Here is a 16949-nt window from a genome sequence, read left to right as displayed (position 1 = left end):
CAGACCAGGCCACCTTCTTCTATTGATCCATGGTCCAGTTCTGATTCTCACGCGTCCATTGTAGGCGCTTACTGTGATGGACAGGGGTCAGCATGGGCACACAGCAAGCTGCGATGCACTGTGTGTTCTGACACATTTCTATCATAACTATTTAAGCAATGTGTGCTACAGTAGCTCTTCCGTGGATAGGATCAGGCGGGTTAGCTTTCACTCCCTGCGCATCAATGATCCTTGGGCGCACATAACCCTGTTGCCATTCACCAGTTGTCTCTCCCTAGACCACTTTCACTAGGTACTAACCAATAAAATAATGGGAACAGCCCACAAGACCTTCTGTTTTGGAGATGCTCTGACCCAATTGTCTAGCCATCGCAATTTGCCCCTGTCAAAGTTGTTCAGATCCTTACAATTGCCCATTTTTTCTGCTTCCAACACATCAATATACCATATACCCCCTTTTCTTGACAGGTGCCATTGTAAAGAGATAATCAATGTTATTCACTTCACCTGTCAGTGGTTTTTATGTTATGGCTGATGTCGGTATATGCCGGTAGGACATACCTCCATTTGCATGCATCGCTACCTGTGCCAATGCAGTGATCAGCAGTGCACAGGCATGTACGGGGTCCAGGGAGCCGATGAAATAACATTTTTATGTTTATTGTGGCACAGCGTGCATTACATCATGGCATCACATGCGCCGCACCACTGAAAGGCTGAGGAGCATGACGCGAAGAGGACGAGGAGCAGTCAGAAGACACAGAAGAAGGTAAAATGTCTGCTGGCTGGAGCCGGAGGGATGCGGGGTCTGTTACTGGAGACACTCTGGAGCTGGAGAGACCAGAAAGCGCTGAAGAAACAGAAGAGGGATGCCTGGAGCTGGAGAGACAGGGGGAGTACAGCTAGAGAGATGGAGGGCTGGAGCTGGAGAGACAGAAGGGGGCTGGAGAAACAGGAGGGGGTTGGCTGGAGCTGTTAGAGACAGGAGGTGTCTGAAGCTGGAGAGACACTGGGGGGCTGTAGGTGGAGAGATATAGGGAAATGGGGCTCATGAAAATTTGTATGGGTGGGGTATCTGGAGATTACCAACAACTTGCAGCACAGCATTAAAAGGAAAAGTCTCTGAGACAATAATCTTCATTAAGGCACCAATTTTAAAGAAACATTACTGATACAAATGGTACCACATTAGCAAATACAGTTTAATAATATAAAATTGTTTGATCATGGAAGTTCATATTTTGCCCTGCACCAAAACTTGTGTCGTTATGTATTATCTGGTTGAATCTCTGTTATATGAAGACGGTATTGGTTATATTCCTACACAAACAGGCGTCTTCTGGACCATGTGATCTCCTACAGGAATAGTGAATACTGTCCGTAGTCACCTTCTGCCCAGGGAGGAACAATTACTTCAGAGGTTCCCCGTTGCAGAGAAACCACATATAGGTAAGGCAGATCCTTAAGTGACTGCCCTGGACCTGCCTGAGACTCGGGCATTAATCTCATATTATGAAAGTCACGAAAACTACTGGTGCTTGAGGCGGCACCTGATCCCCAGCCGTTCTATTCAAATTTCCATATCCCCACATCGAGATCTGTAAATTAAGTAATAACACCACACTAAGTAGAAAAAAGTGGGGGTTTTAACCCCCTATTGTTCCTCAGCACACTGAATTGTACCTGCAACAAATACATGAAGACTATATGGTGATAGAAATTCAGAGATATTAGTTGCATGCATTTGCAAATCCATGGGAAGCTGCTAGGCCACGTCATGGCTTCTCTGTTACTAGCAGTCCCTAACACTAAGGGGTTCACATCTGGGGCGCAGAGTACCCCAATAACACCACACGGTCACAGCATGAATATGTCCATGGGTCAATGGGACACAGTCATGCTGTGAGTGTGGTGTTTCTTATCTTAACAAGTCCCATGAGTGCTGCCCATCTCCCCTGCTCATGTATTACATTCAGGAAGGCACTGAGGGATCTACACTGTGTAGTTCAGATGGAGTGCTGGACTTTCTAAATATATATATATATTATATATATTTATATATATAATATTATATACACACATATACACACACACGCATAGACCTTAATGCAGGTGTACATTAGGCCAAGAGGTACCTCATATGGCATGCAGTCATACTGTCGACCAGTGGCGTAACTAGGGATGGTCGAGCGGGGGACATTCCCTGCGCGCTGTGGCAGGCCCAGCAGAGGGGGGCGCCAAAGGCCAGGGCATCGTACCCGCACCGGCCGCTGCCGCCGTGGGGAGGGGAATGTGGTTAAACTGCCGTCGGGCGGGGGGAGGTTGGGGTTGGGAAGACCTGTGCACATTGCAGCTGTGAATTTAACTGCTGTGGTGGGAGGGAGGACGTGGTTCGAGTTGGCAGGCTGCATTTGTGTGAAAGAGGTGTGTGCATCTGTGTCAGAGTGTGTGGGGTTGGGAAGACCTGTGCACATTGCAGCTGTGAATTTAACTGCTGTGGTGGGAGGGAGGACGTGGTTCGAGTTGGCAGGCTGCATTTGTGTGAAAGAGGTGTGTGCATCTGTGTCAGAGTGTGTGTAGGCTGTCAGTGTGTGTATATGTGTCTGTGTGTTGTGACACAGTTAGGTTGTCCCTCTCCTGGGTAGAGGACCACACACACACACACACACACACACACACACACACGTCTGGATGCAAGTACAAGCTGGTCGGTGCCAGTCTTTATTGTACAATGTCAGAAATAACACAAAGAAAACATAAACGTAAATCCTAGCCCTGTCGGGGCACTAAATTCACAGGTAGTTCCCTCACTACCAGAACCTGGCAGGGCCTAATGCCCTCACCAGCAACAAAGCACAGCACAGTACTCACAGATAGGCTTTCCAAGTGTCTCTGAGCAAACTCACTGTCTGCTCTCCCAGGTGAGACAATCAGCCCTAAACACACTAGGCTTATATTGGCCACTCTCAGGTGGAAAACTAACAAGCCTGATACCAGGCTGCGAGAACCAAAACCAGGAGTGGCCGTGGGTGGAGCCCTCCCTCTCCTCTCACCCACAACCCCCAGGTCCCAAACCGGCTTTTCAAAAAGCCGAAACTCAAGCCTGCTCAATGCAGACTTTCTCCTGGGGATTTTAAACACATAGGACAGGAATCTGGGATAAATGTCCCAGCCACAGACCACTTTACCAGTGATCCTATCACAGTGTGTATATGTGTATGTGTATCAGTGTGTGTGTATATATGTGTCAGTGTGTATGTTATCTGTGTCAATGTGTGTGTGTGTGTATACTGTATGTGTCAGTGTGTGTGTGTGTGTGTGTGTGTGTGTGTATGTGCCAGTGTGTATCTGTGTCAGTGTATATGTCAGTGCGTGTGTGTGTACAGTCAGGTGCATAAATATTGGGACATTGACAGAATTTTCATATTTTGGCCTCTATTCACCACCACAATGGCTTTGAAATGAAACAAACAAGATGTGCTTTAACTGCAGACTCTCAGATTTAATTTGAGGGTAATTACATCCAAATCGGGTGAACGGTGTAGGAATTACAACGGTTTGTATATGTGCCTCCCACTTTTTAAGGGGCCAAAAGTAATGGGACTATCAACTCAAAAGCTATTTCATGGACAGGTGTGGGTTATTCCCTCTGTTATTTCATTATCAATTAAGCAGGTAAAAGGTCTGGAGTTGATTCTAGGTGTGACATTTGCATATGGAATCAGTTGCTGTCGACTCTCAATATGAGATCCAAAGAGCTGTCACTATCAGTGAAGCAAGCCATCATTAGGCTGACAAATCAAAACAAACCCATCAGAGAGATAGCAAAAACATTAGGTGTGGCCAAATCAACTGTTTGGAACATTCTTAAAAAGAAAGAATGCACCGGAGAGCTCAGCAACACCAAAAGACCACGGAAAACAACTGTGGTGGATGACAGAAGAATTATTTCCCTGGTGAAGAAAAACCCCTTCACAACAGTTGGCCAAATCAAGAACACTCTACAGGAGGTAGGTGTATATGTGTCAAAATCAACAATCAAGAGAAGACTTCACAAGAGTGAATATAGAGGGTTCACGACAAGATGTAAACCATTGGTAAGCCTCAAAAACAGGAAGACCAGATTAGAGTTTGCCAAACAACATCTAAAAAAGCCATTACAGTTCTGGAACAACATCTTATGGACAATGAGACAAAGATCAACTTGTACCAGAATGATGGGAAGAGAAGAGAATGGAGAAGGAAAGGAACTGCTCATGATCCAAAACATACCACCTCATCAGTGAAGCATGGTGGTGGTAGTGTCATGGCGTGGGCATGTATGGCTGCCAATGGAACTGGTTTCCTTGTATTTATTGATGATGTGACTGCTGACAAAAGCAGCAGAATGAATTCTGAAGTGTTTCGGGCAATATTATATGCTCATATTCAGTCAAATGCTTCAGAACTCATTGGACGGCGCTTCACAGTGCAGATGAACAATGACCCGAAGCATACTGCAAAAGCAACCAAAGAGTTTTTTAAGGCTAAAAAGTGGAATGTTATGCAATGGCCAAGTCAATCCCCTTACCTGAATCCGATTGAGCATGCATTTCACTTGATGAAGACAAAACTGAAGGGAAAATGCCCCGAGAACAAGCAGGAACTGAAGACATTTGCAGTAGAGGCCTGGCAGAGCATAACCAGGGCTGAAACCCAGCGTCTGGTGATGTCTATGCGTTCAGACTTCAGGCTGTAATTGCTTGCAAAGGATTTGCAACAAAGTATTAAAAAGTGAAAGTTAGATTTAGGATTGTTTAGTTTGTCCCATTACTTTTGGCCCCTTAAAAAGTGGGAGGCACATATAGAAACCGATGTAATTCCTACACCGTTCACCTGATTTGGATGTAATTACCCTCAAATTAAATCCGAAAGTCTGCAGTTAAAGCACATTTTGTTTGTTTCATTTCAAAGCCATTGTGGTGGTGAATAGAGGCCAAAATATGAAAATTCTGACAATGTCCCAATATTTATTCACCTGACTGTATATGTGACAGTGTGTGTGTATATGTGTCAGTATCTGTGTGTGTGTGTCTGTGTGTATCTGCGCCAGTGTATATCTGTGTGCATGTCTGTGTCCATCAAAAATACACGTGGAAATTTGACAATTCCACAAAAATGTAAAAATGTGCGGGGGAGGGGGTGAGGAGGGTGATGATGGTGTGCTGAGAGACTATGCATGGGGGAGGCGATAGTGTGCTGAGAAAAGCCGTGGGGAGGAGATGGTGTGGCTGAGAGATGACGCGGGGGGGGAATGGTGTGGCTGAGAGACGACACGGGGTGGTGGTGATGGTGTGGCTGAGAGACATCATGTGGGGAGGTGATGGTGTGGCTGAGAGACAACACGGGGGGGAGGTGATGGTGTGGCTGAGAGACAACACGGGGGGGAGGTGATGGTGTGCTGAAACACGACGCAGGGGGGGGAGGTGTTGGTGTGGCTGAGAGACAACACGGGGGGAGGTGATGGTGTGCTGAAAGACGACGCAGGGGGGGAGGTGATGGTGTGGCTGAGAGACAACATGGGGGGGAGATGATGGTGTGCTGAAAGATGATGCGGGGGGAGGTGATGGTGTGGCTGAGAGACAACACGGGGGGGAGGTGATGGTGTGGCTGAGAGACAACACGGGGGGGAGGTGATGGTGTGGCTGAGAGACAACACGTGAGGAGGCAATGATGTGCTGAGGGATGATGCAGGGGGGGAGGTGATGGTGTGGCTTAAAGACAACACGGGGGAGGTGACGGTGTGCTAAAAGACAACGCAGGGGGGGAGGTGATTGTGTGGCTAAGAGACAACACGGGAGGGAGGTGACGGTGTGCTGAAAGATGACGCAGGGGGGGAGGTGATGGTGTGGCTGAGAGACAACACGGAGGGGAGGTGATGGCATGCTGAAAGACGACGCAAGGGGGGGAGGTGATGGTGTGGCTGAAAGGTGACGCAAGGGGGGAGGTGATGGTGTAGATGAAAGACGACGCAGGGGGGGAGGTGATGGTGTGGCTGAGAGACAACACGGAGGGGAGGTGATGTTGTGGCTGAGAGACAACGCAGGGAGGGGAGGTTATGATGTGGCTGAAAGATGATACATGGGAGGGGAGGTGAAGATGTGGCGGAGAGATGACACGAGGGGAGGTGATGTTGTGCTGAGACGAAGCAGGGGGAGATTGTGGGGCTGAGAGACACAGGGGGCAGGAAGTTACATGGGGGAACGAGTGTAACCTACATGAATAGTGAATACCGACTGAAGATGGCATCTTCCCAGGATACATTTCTTCAGAGGTTTCACATTGTTAATGTTCCCAGAGTGACAAGAAATTTGTGGCGTGTCATGTTGGCACGCCCCCATTTCCATTGGCCACACCCCTCGTTATGTGACCACGGCCAACTTTTGCCGCGCGCCGAAGTTGCGGAAAATATATTTTAATATGTGTGTGTGTAGGAGGGGTTTAGGGGGAGGGGGCCATTCTTCAACTTGCCCTGGGCTCCAAAGACCCTAGTTAAACCACTGCTGTCGACAAGAACATTGTTGTTCTAACATACCACTCCCCCTCAATAGGTATTTCAGTCTATGAAATAGAACGCAAAATAACATTATGTCTATTAGTAAAGGATAAAACCATTCAGAAAATTTATTTTATTTTTAAAACATTTAAACACATAAGCAGTGGCTTAGTATAATCTTGCTCAGATTAATATACAGTAAATTAAACTACTCACTTGCTGCCACTTGACCTTCACAACTGGATCTCTAATGTTCTGAAAGTGTTTTTGAATTTGCTGAATTACTCCCTGGTAATAAACCATTGATGAGTCATAATTTCCGAGAAGCGCGTATTCTCTCCCTTTTTTAGCATTATCACACATCTCAGCTAAATTCATTCTTGCGAACCTAAACAAAACAAAACAAAAAAAAAGAATCAAAATGTTACAAAAATGTACATTTATTATAAAGAAAATGCATTATTTGCAACAAAAATAGGAAGAATTTGGTACAACCATAAAAGATTATGGATTAGGAATGAAATACAATTACAAGCTGATCTAAACTGAAGATTTATTTATTTATTATTTATTACCAGTTATTTATATAGCGCACACATATTCCGCAGCACTTTACACAGAGAGAATATTTGACCATTCACATCAGTCCCTGCCCCATGGAGCTTACAATCTATATTCCCTACCACATGCGCACACATACATACACAGGTTAATTTGTGTTGGGAGCCAATTAACCTACCAGTATATTTTTGGAGTGTGGGAGGAAACCTGAGTACACGGAGGAAACCCACGCAAGCACAGGGAGAATATACAAACTCCACACAGTTAGGGCCATGGTGGGAATTGAACCCATGACCTCATTGCTGTGAGGCAGTAACGCTAACCATTACACCGTCTGTGCTGCCCAGATGCATTGAAGATGCATTGAAACATTCACATTAATTATACAAATATATTCTGTACCATGAATTTCATATGTGCTCATTTAAATTGAGTGCAACTAAGCTTACCATCCTGATTTCGACAAACAGACCCTATTTGAGGGGATTGTCTCTGCATCATGCAACCAGTACACTTGTCCTAATTTGCAGGAATTTGGAAGGTCTTTCCCCCTGTTGCATGCACTGGAGACCAATACCTCCAGTACATGCACAAATAAAATGTGTTTCAATGCTAAAAACGCTGACCGGGGTGTGGCCACGCAGCCGACACCCACCTTGGAGCCACAGCCGTGTCCTTGGTGGCGTGGTCCAGATTTGGCAACATTGGAAGTATGATTTAAATACATACGTAGTATACTATGCAACAGGAAACTTTGAGACACATTAATGAAGATTTTTTTTAACACATTGTTAAAATTAGGACAAGGTACAACATTTCATCTAGGCTTTAAATGGCACGGTTTTTCAACATGACTGTGGCTAAGGGCTATTTCATACAAAACGGTTTTGTCCGTCCGGCAAACACCGGACGTTGTTTTACCATTGTATACCTTTAGTGGAAGTTAAAAATACATTAGGGCTTCCACACTGCACCACCACGGCATGGTGGCCGTGTTACAGCCGTGATAACCACTGACTAGGACGGGTGTATACAGATACAAACATACGGCAAGAACATTGCACATGGCTCAAAACTGTTGTGTGTGAAAGGGACTGATCCACAGGAAAAAAAAAGTGACAATTTTATTTCTGTGCAGATAAAAACGTTGTGTGTGAAATAGCCCTAAGGGGATGTAGTTTATATCCCGGCTGTCAGTGGTCAGAATGCTGGTGCCGGACTCCTGACACCAGTCAGAATCCTGGCGCCAGTATCCCGATGGTAAGTATTGGGGTTAGGAGGACGGTTAGGGTTAGGCTGCGGGAGGAAGGTTAGGATTATGGATAGGGTTAGGATATTGACCTCGGTATCCTAACCCAGTCAGGATGCCGGCGTTGGGATTCTGACCATCGGGATCCTGAGTGCCCGCATCCCGTACCCAACCCGTGAGTAAGTCCTCACTATACATATAATGCAGTATATTTAGGTTAAAAACAAGTCTAATTTTTAAGTTTAAGATCCTTTAACAAAAATAGTCATGTACACTGCACGAATGCCTATATTTACCCGTTCATCTAAAGGGTTACTTTACACCTTAATGACCAGTTTAAAGTACTAATTGAGGTGGTGTCACAGTTTCACCAGGAATAATTTTTATTTTAAAGATAACACTGGTGAATTTTACATTCTCTCTATTAATACAGTGAGCATCAGCGAGCACCATATTATACAGAGAGCATCAGTGACTGCCACATAATTAGAGCATCAGTAACTACCATACAATATAGAGAGCATCAGTGACTGCCATCTCATACAGAGAGCATCAGTGACAACCACACAATAATAGTCTTCATTGTATACAGAGAGCATCAGTGGCTGCAACATCACAGAGAGCAACAGAGACTGCCACATAAGGAGCACTTCAGTGACCGCAATACAATATAGAGAGCATCAGTGACAAACATATAATAAGGAGAGTATTTTTGATCACCTTACAATATCACCCCTTCATCAATATTTAACCCTTCCTCAAAAACCATTAACTACTTCAGCATCATTGTAACAATCCCCTTCAAGAAAATTAATAGAACTGACCTCTTTATAATCATTACATCAATAATCCTCATTATTAATTAGTCCCAACAGCAAATAATTCCGTTCATGTACATTAAGCTCCCAATCACCACTCTCAGGGCCTGATTCACTACCGATCGCTATTCTGCTTATATGCATGCAACTGCCTCTCATCCCCTCGCATTACTTGCTCCCATTTACGGTTACAGGACTTTCTTCGGGCTGCACCCACTCTATGGAATGCCTTACCACCCACAATAGGACTTACCTCTAGTCTTCAATCCTTCAAGCGTTCCCTGAAAACTCACCTCTTCAGACAAGCTTATCAGATTCCAGAACTGACCACATAACCTTCATAGCTTCCATGTCTTATTACATCCCCTCTCACAGTCCACACATAACCTCACATATTGTCTTTCTTTCACATACTCCTGACATTTGGCCGACATTCCTGTGTTACTGGATCATGCAGCCCACCAAGAAACTCTGCATTCTGGCCGGACCAAATTACAATATATAGCACCTATCCTTGTGTATCAATGCCAATTTCCCTATAGATTGTAAGCTTGCAAGCAGGGCCCTCTTACCTCTATGTCTGTTATTACCCTGTTTTGTTCTATAAATGTTTCCAATTGTAAAGCGCAACGGAATATGCTGCGCTATATAAGAAACTGTTAATAAATAAAAAATAATAAATAAACTGCCTTGCTAATATCAGCTGTGTTATTTATATCGGACCCATAGGCAAAGTTAAGGAACGTCCGACCTCACTCAGGAATTGCTTACTTCAGCGCACACTATGAGGCCTCAGGCGGCGTCTGATTTCGCAGTGGCTAATTTATGCACGCCCATGCAACGTCATTGAAACGCACTGGCACGCCTGCGTTTGCCCGACCATCCACCCGTCGCCACCCACAAACGGCACTTCCTGTCAATAACTCTGCAATGGGTCTGCATATCCTCTGCGTTCGCAGTCCCGAGACCAGTGGCTAGTTCGCGCACTGCAATGCATACATATGCGCAGTACGTAACAATCGACCGATTGCGTGCGTATAAGCAACTGAGTTCCTTGCTGAATCAGGCCCTCAGTCTAACAGGACCGCACTGTTCGGCTGTGAAAATCTCAACCCACTACGGTAGCACGACATCGCTATTTTTCCTGAGCACCACTATGGGATGAAATACTTGGAAGTTACCAACCCCTGCCAGAGGTACAAAATGCTTCACTCAGAGTTGGCAACCCAGGAGAATTTATATTTAAACAGTGCTGTGCTAATTCTGCATCTTGGACACAAGAGACACTAACCTCAAAGGCAAACGCAGGGGGATGGGGTTCCGGTTGCCTGTAGGTCACGCATGTGCAGTCCCGTCACTACTCTGACAGGAGCAGGGAAAAGATTCAATGCTCTAAAAAGGAGCAGTGAAGTGGCTCGCAAGGACAACTGATATCGCATCAGCTGTCACTGCTCCAGTAGCCGTGAAGCCAGAATGTTAATTATCGGGGTCCTCTAATAAGAAGAGAATTAATATATAAATTGTTATTTCAAGTTTAAATCATTATAAGGTCAGGGTTTAAAACATTTTACTATTGCGAAGGCCCCCACCCGGCTACTTCATGATGCCAACCAGCTGGAAAATTTTTCTGGGCAGAACACTGGAAATAGTATATGATACAATTCCTCCTCAGTATCACACATGAAATAACTAGGATCTTTTGACGTGTTAGCCAGTAATGAATATACCTGTAATGAATAACCTGGACTGTTAAGGTGCGTATCCACTTATAGACCTACAAACAAGAGCACGATTACGACATTGCAATCGTGCTGTCGTTTGTATGTCTAGTGATCTGCCTAGACTGAACGTTCACTCGTTCAGTCCATCATCCCTGTACATGCTGATCGTCAGGTTGACCAGTATGTACGGGCGATGATAGATGGCAAAAAAAAAGCTGCTAAAGTTTTCATGATTATTTCCAATGCTGATATTGCAGGATAAGTGAAACCATAAGGATTTACCCTAAAAGTGAACCAACGAGTAAAACAAGTCATATTGATAAGAGAATTCCAGATCACCATAGCATTCCACACACTCCAGTGACAGGCACGGGTACACTGGATGTAGTCTGGAAGCCGATGGTCTAAATGCAGACCGCCGCCTTCCAGACTTTCTAATCCCGGCGTGGTACTGACAGGCATCGACAACTCGACGCCTGTCATTAACCATACGCCGGAAGACCGACGCCCGGCATACCGAACGAAGGTAAGCGGGGCACGGACAGCCGCAGGGGGGGAGGGTTAGGTTTAGGGCTCCCGGGGGGACTTAGGGATAGGCACCCCCCCGGGAGGGTTACGGTTAGGCACCCCCGGAGGGACGTTAGGGTTAGGTACCCCCCCGAGGGATTAGGGATAGGCATTTTGGGGGGAGGTTACGGCTAGGGGGGGAATTAGATTACCGATACTTACCTTAGGGACGATCGGGATCTTCGCCCTTGTCGGGCTGCTGTTGTCGGGATTTGAACCACCGGCCACGCGGCCGGCGATAATACCTACTGCACCCGGGCATCACAGGGCCACTTTTATGGCCACCACAAAATACCTGCATTTTCCATTAGTCATCAGTGTACCTGGATGGTCCTCCCTAATCTTCTACCTCAGACCTACCTCCATCACTCTAAAACCACCCATGTGCACAACAAGTAACGCCCCTAAAAAAAAAAAAAAAAGAAATCCACACGCCCACTTAGTGAATCCACCATCTCAGTTTAATAATCTCTCTGCCAAATTAAGGGTCCATTTATTAATAGAACTTATTACCAGTGGTATATTATGTTTAGCATTGCAGTGATACTAACGAATACGACACTGGTATTCATCCTAACTTACCCCTCCAGCGGCGATCTCCCTCTGCAGCGACATCTTCTCTTGTGTTGCTAACAGCCTATCGTTACCATCGACAGGTTTCTGTGTCATGCGCATGACACGTTCCCCCAGTTTCGCTGAAGCCGGAAAGGCGGCTGCCAAGTCCACATTGCCGGCAATGGAGACCGCATCGCTCTTGTCATCTAAAGATGGCGAGAGTGATGCAGTGACAAACAGGAGTTATCTTAGATAACCGCTGTTTATTAAATATTGAAAGCATGATATGACCCCTTTGGCGAGTGCTAAAGGGGTTATGCATCGACGATAAATGGAGACCCTAAATCCATTTTTTTACACTGCTCTGCACTAAGGAGTCTATTTAAGATGTGGCGAAAAGCTAAAGTGTTGACGTAATAGCCAGCAAAAGGTACTGTAGATTTCTCCCACGTTGCCCTTGTTACAGGAGCTCACAGCCATCCCCATAGACCTCTACTGGCATGACGGCTGTGAACTATTTATTAAGCAGACTTTGCATAGTCTTAGAGGCTTTACTGGATCCCCTTTGGGTCAAAACACTGCACATGTGGGGACGTTAGCCATGCACATAGCGCTATCGCTGGCAGCGTTAGGCTGCAGGTGAAAGGCATATGTTCCTTGCCGAGGAGTGGAATTTTGGCCAGGGGACGCAGAGGAGCCCCAACATGGTATATTGTGGCAGTCACTTATATGCCACCAGCCCACCAATGATAAATAGACTCCTCAGAGAGAAATGTCCTCACCCCTCTCCTGCCTTCGGCCTATGGAGACTTCTGCTCATTCACAGATGGATCAACGGTTGCCCGGCACAATTGGCTGTATGCTATTGGTGTATAATAAATAGCATTATGTGTATAATAAAATATGGCAAAACAGAATCAGCTAATAAAACAACTGATGTCTGTCAGATTATAAATCGAAGCTGCAAGATCGGCTTTAAAAAACGTCATGGCAAGTATTTCCCTGTTCATACAAATACATGTTTTAACCAAACAGCACTTGTATCATTCATATCATTATTTGTATTATTAGCGATAAAGTTACAAACAAAACAAATGCAAAATCATTGCATCAGTTCTGCTCAGAAAGACAAACAAACAATGTAATAAATATACTGTGGGCAATTAGTTGCCCAAAGTGAGTGGACTATAGTGACAGCAGATTCACTTTTACCAGGGCTTCTAATCGTCATAGGGCATTATTCCAACTAAGACCCTGCCACATTATTATAATGAAAGCAACACAGGCACAATAGTAAAATAAATATAATGTAATTTTCTATTAAAGAAAAAAAAATTATACAATGAACAAACTAAACATTGCACCCCTTGTAACAACAGTAAATATAGCATGGAGTAACTGTGATGTAGGATTAATTATAACCATCGCCTCTAATTTATTTATAACTATGATGTCCCGATGCTCACCTTCTCTGGGTGCAGTTTTAGATTCCGGTTTGAGATCCAGTGTATACACTACAAAAGGGATAAATGCACTAGCAGCAGCACTAAGGTATAAGGATGGAGGATCCCTGCCGCGCTGCCTCTTTGGACTTGTAGTTCTGTACGTGCTGACTCCTCACTCAGTGCATGGAGGCAGAACTATACCCCCCAGCATGCACTGCGTCCACAGCTCTGGGTCGGTGATACAGCTGATGGAGTATTACTGGGTGATGACAGCGATCTGCTGCTGGACGGGAGGGTGGGGCAGCTAGACCCCGGCGTTGTCTGTTGCTGGATCTGTCTGCCCGGTTCCCTGTAACCAGAGGGATGAACACCCCGCCTGCCGCCTTAGCCGGGACCGTGCTGCTTGCTGTGTTTGATGCGTTGTCATGGATGCGGGCTGTGGCTTGCACACATGAGCAGCCCCGGGGAGGAGCTGATTTTGTGCTCCCTCATGGCACACAGTCACACAAACACATTTGTTTTTCAAATACTCCATTGAACGTCTGTATTAGCATACTTTGGAGGGCCATCCCAATTTTAAATGCAAATTGATTTATTTAAAAAACAATACTTTTGCCCTTTGTAACTTTATTTTACAATTTTATCAGTTTTTCAAATGCAGTAAAAAGAGAGGAAGTATTATTGCCTATAAAGGTGCATAATGATGCGCAGGGTAACGCTAGTGGTGCCTTACCCAAGCAGGGGTGGATTTAGAGCCACCCTTAGGCACAATATTATTGGGCTTCCTTATTTATAATTTCAAATATATAATATACAGTGCATACGGAAAGTATTCACAGCGCTTCACTTTTTCCACATTTTGTTATGTTACAGCCTTATTCCAAAATGGAATAAATTCATTTTTGTCCTCAAAATTCTACACACAATACCCCATAATGACAACGTGTAAAAAGTTTTTTTGAGATTTGTGCAAATTTAATTTAATAAAAAACAACTAAGAAATCACATGTACTGTAAATAAGTATGTACAGCTTTTGCCATGAAGCTCAAAATTGAGCTCAGGTGCATCCTGTTTCCACTGATCATCCTTGAGATGTTCCTACGGCTTTATTGAGGTCCACCTGTGGTAAAATCAGTTGCTTAGACATGATTTTGAAAGGCATACACCTGTCTATATAAGGTCCCACACTTGACAGTGCATGTCAAAGCACAAACCAAGCATGAAGTCCAAGGAATTGTCTGTAGACCTCTGAGACAGGATTGTCTTGAAGCACAAATCTGGGGAAGGGTACAGAAAAATATCTGCTGCTTTGAAGGTCCCAATGAGCACAGTGGCCTCAATCATCCATAAATGGAAGAAGTTCGGAACCACCAGGACTCTTCTTAGAGTTGGCCGGCCGTCTAAACTGAGCGATCGTGGGAGAAGGGCCCTAGTCAGGGAGGTGGCCAAGAACCCGATGGTCACTCTGTCAGAGCTACAGCATTCCTCTGTGGAGAGAGGAGAACCTTCCAGAAGGACAACCATCTCTGCAGGAATCCACCAATCAGGCCTGTATGGCAGAGTGGCCAGATGGAAGCCACTCCTTGGTAAAAAGTACATGGCAGCCTGCCTGGAGTCAGGGGTGTATCTACTCATTGGCCAGAATGGCACTTGCCAGGGGCGCCGACCAAAGGAGGGGCGCCGTCCGGCAGTGCCCGCAGCAGCCAAGGAGTGGACAAGTTCCCCGGCCCCACAAGTGTAGGGCAGACCGCAGTGATAGCGGTCTGCCCTACACAGTTTACAAACACACAGCCGCCAGCGGCGGCTGTGTTTGTAATAGCAGCTAGCCAATGAGAGCCAGACAGACTCTCATTTGCTGCTGCATCGTCCGCGGAGGGAGCCGGCTGAAGCTCACTCATGAGCTCCGTGTTCTGGCTTCCCCCGCAGCATGTGATGGGAGAGACGTCATACGTCATGATATCTCTCCCATGCAGGAGAAGAGTACTGTATGTTCACTATACTGTAAATACATTAGATAAATTGAGCTTTTGAGGAGGCCTCTGATGCCTTTCAGGATAAAAGACCAAGAACCCCGCATCAGACTTTCCGGTGTATGTTTCGGCTTTGATTCCAAATTAACATAGGTGTCTATCGTTTATTGAAATATATATGCTACCACATCAAACTTTTATACAGTACATATGTGCACAAAAAAGGGGAAAAGAACAGAAGATTTCTAGTAACGCGGTGCACAAAACAAAGGCGTGTTATATACTGTAGAATAAAAAATGACCATAAAGATTAAGGGCGGTATCCTATCCGCGGCTAATTACAGCCGATGAGGCTATCCAATTAGCCCCGATGCCGGCACTTAACGGTGGATTTGCAAATCCCCAATAAGGTTTTTTTTCCGGCAATCACTGCCACAAAAGTACATAGGTCCGTGGCCTTTCACGAATCCTATGTGTTTTTGTGCAAGGTAATTTTCCGCACGTGGATAAAACGGGTTATAATTGGATAGCCTGATACTGACCATCGGTCTGTTATTGTGATAAGAGCAAGTTTTTTTGTGCGGAAAATTACCGCAGGTAGAATACCCTCATTATTCTTAAGGGAATGATTATGTAGCGCAGCGTTGGGTATGGCATGCTGGCGCTCGAGATCCCGGCAGTCAGAATCCCGACATTGGCATCCCAACAGGGTTAGGATACCGACACCTAAGTATGCTAACCCTACCCTTAAACCTAACCCTCCCCCCGCAGCCTAAACCTAACCCCACCAATGCAGGCTAACCCTCCCCCTGGTGCCTAACCCTGACCCTAACCCCACTACTTACCGTCGGGATGCTGGCATAGGGTTTCTGATTGGTGTCGGGATTCTGGAGCCGGCATTCTGAGCGCCGGCATTCCAACAGCTGGGATTTAAACTACATCCCGTAGGGCATATGGTAATTATAGGTTTAATTTAAAAGCTATTCTGGCTAACATTGGTGAAACCCTGGAGCTTTGTCTGGAGACTCTGGGACTTCCATAAGGACAGTTGAAGATTTACCTTCTTGATAGCTGGCGTAACAACTAGAGTCTCTGGAGTTGCATATGTTGAATAGACAACCTGAGGCTGTTCAACAAACAGTACATTTGACTCTTGAATAGATTCAACAAATGAGCCATTCTTTATTGATTTGAGTTTGCAACCTCTCTCCCCTCCTGTGTGCATTAAGCATTTGAGCTACACCATTGTCAGTATACATTTAGGGTCCAGACTTTGAAACAGTTTTCCCTGGTTGCCATTTGTCATCTCAATGATCTCGTCCAACATCAACATTTCTATTTAACGTTTGATACATATTTTTTAATTCTTTATGTTCATGTGGTTTCAGTCAGTCCCAGCAAGATCTCATGTTCCTGCTGCGGAACATCATTGCTGGTATTTGCCATGTTGTAAAATGTTCAGAAATTGCGGATTTTGTGCTTTAGAGTAATTTGGTCATGGCCTGAATATCCATCTTAAATGCCTGA

The 16949-nt window shown here is 45.2% G+C and overlaps 1 protein-coding gene across 2 annotated transcripts in view; it reads right to left on the bottom strand.

Annotated features, from left to right (window-relative positions):
- Nucleotides 1–16949, bottom strand: part of KATNAL1 (katanin catalytic subunit A1 like 1) — a 159942-nt gene that overhangs the window by 106437 nt on the left and 36556 nt on the right. Inside the window, exons 1-2 of one of the 2 annotated variants that reach the window (XM_088460260.1) lie at nucleotides 13473–13919; nucleotides 6752–6923 (exon numbers count right to left, since the gene is read on the bottom strand). In XM_088460260.1, the coding sequence (XP_088316386.1) occupies nucleotides 6752–6913 (162 nt within the window). In that variant the 5' untranslated portion in view covers nucleotides 6914–6923; nucleotides 13473–13919. Of the gene's footprint in view, nucleotides 1–6751; nucleotides 6924–13472; nucleotides 13920–16949 lie in introns of those variants that run through there. The other variant, XM_088460261.1, reaches the window with a different exon arrangement.

This window comes from Taudactylus pleione, unplaced genomic scaffold, assembly GCF_031769625.1.
Source record: "Taudactylus pleione unplaced genomic scaffold, aTauple2 ptg000043l, whole genome shotgun sequence".
NCBI lineage: Eukaryota > Metazoa > Chordata > Amphibia > Anura > Myobatrachidae > Taudactylus > Taudactylus pleione.
The sequence above is the reverse complement of the archived record's forward strand: the minus strand, read 5'-3'. Positions and strand labels throughout refer to the sequence as shown.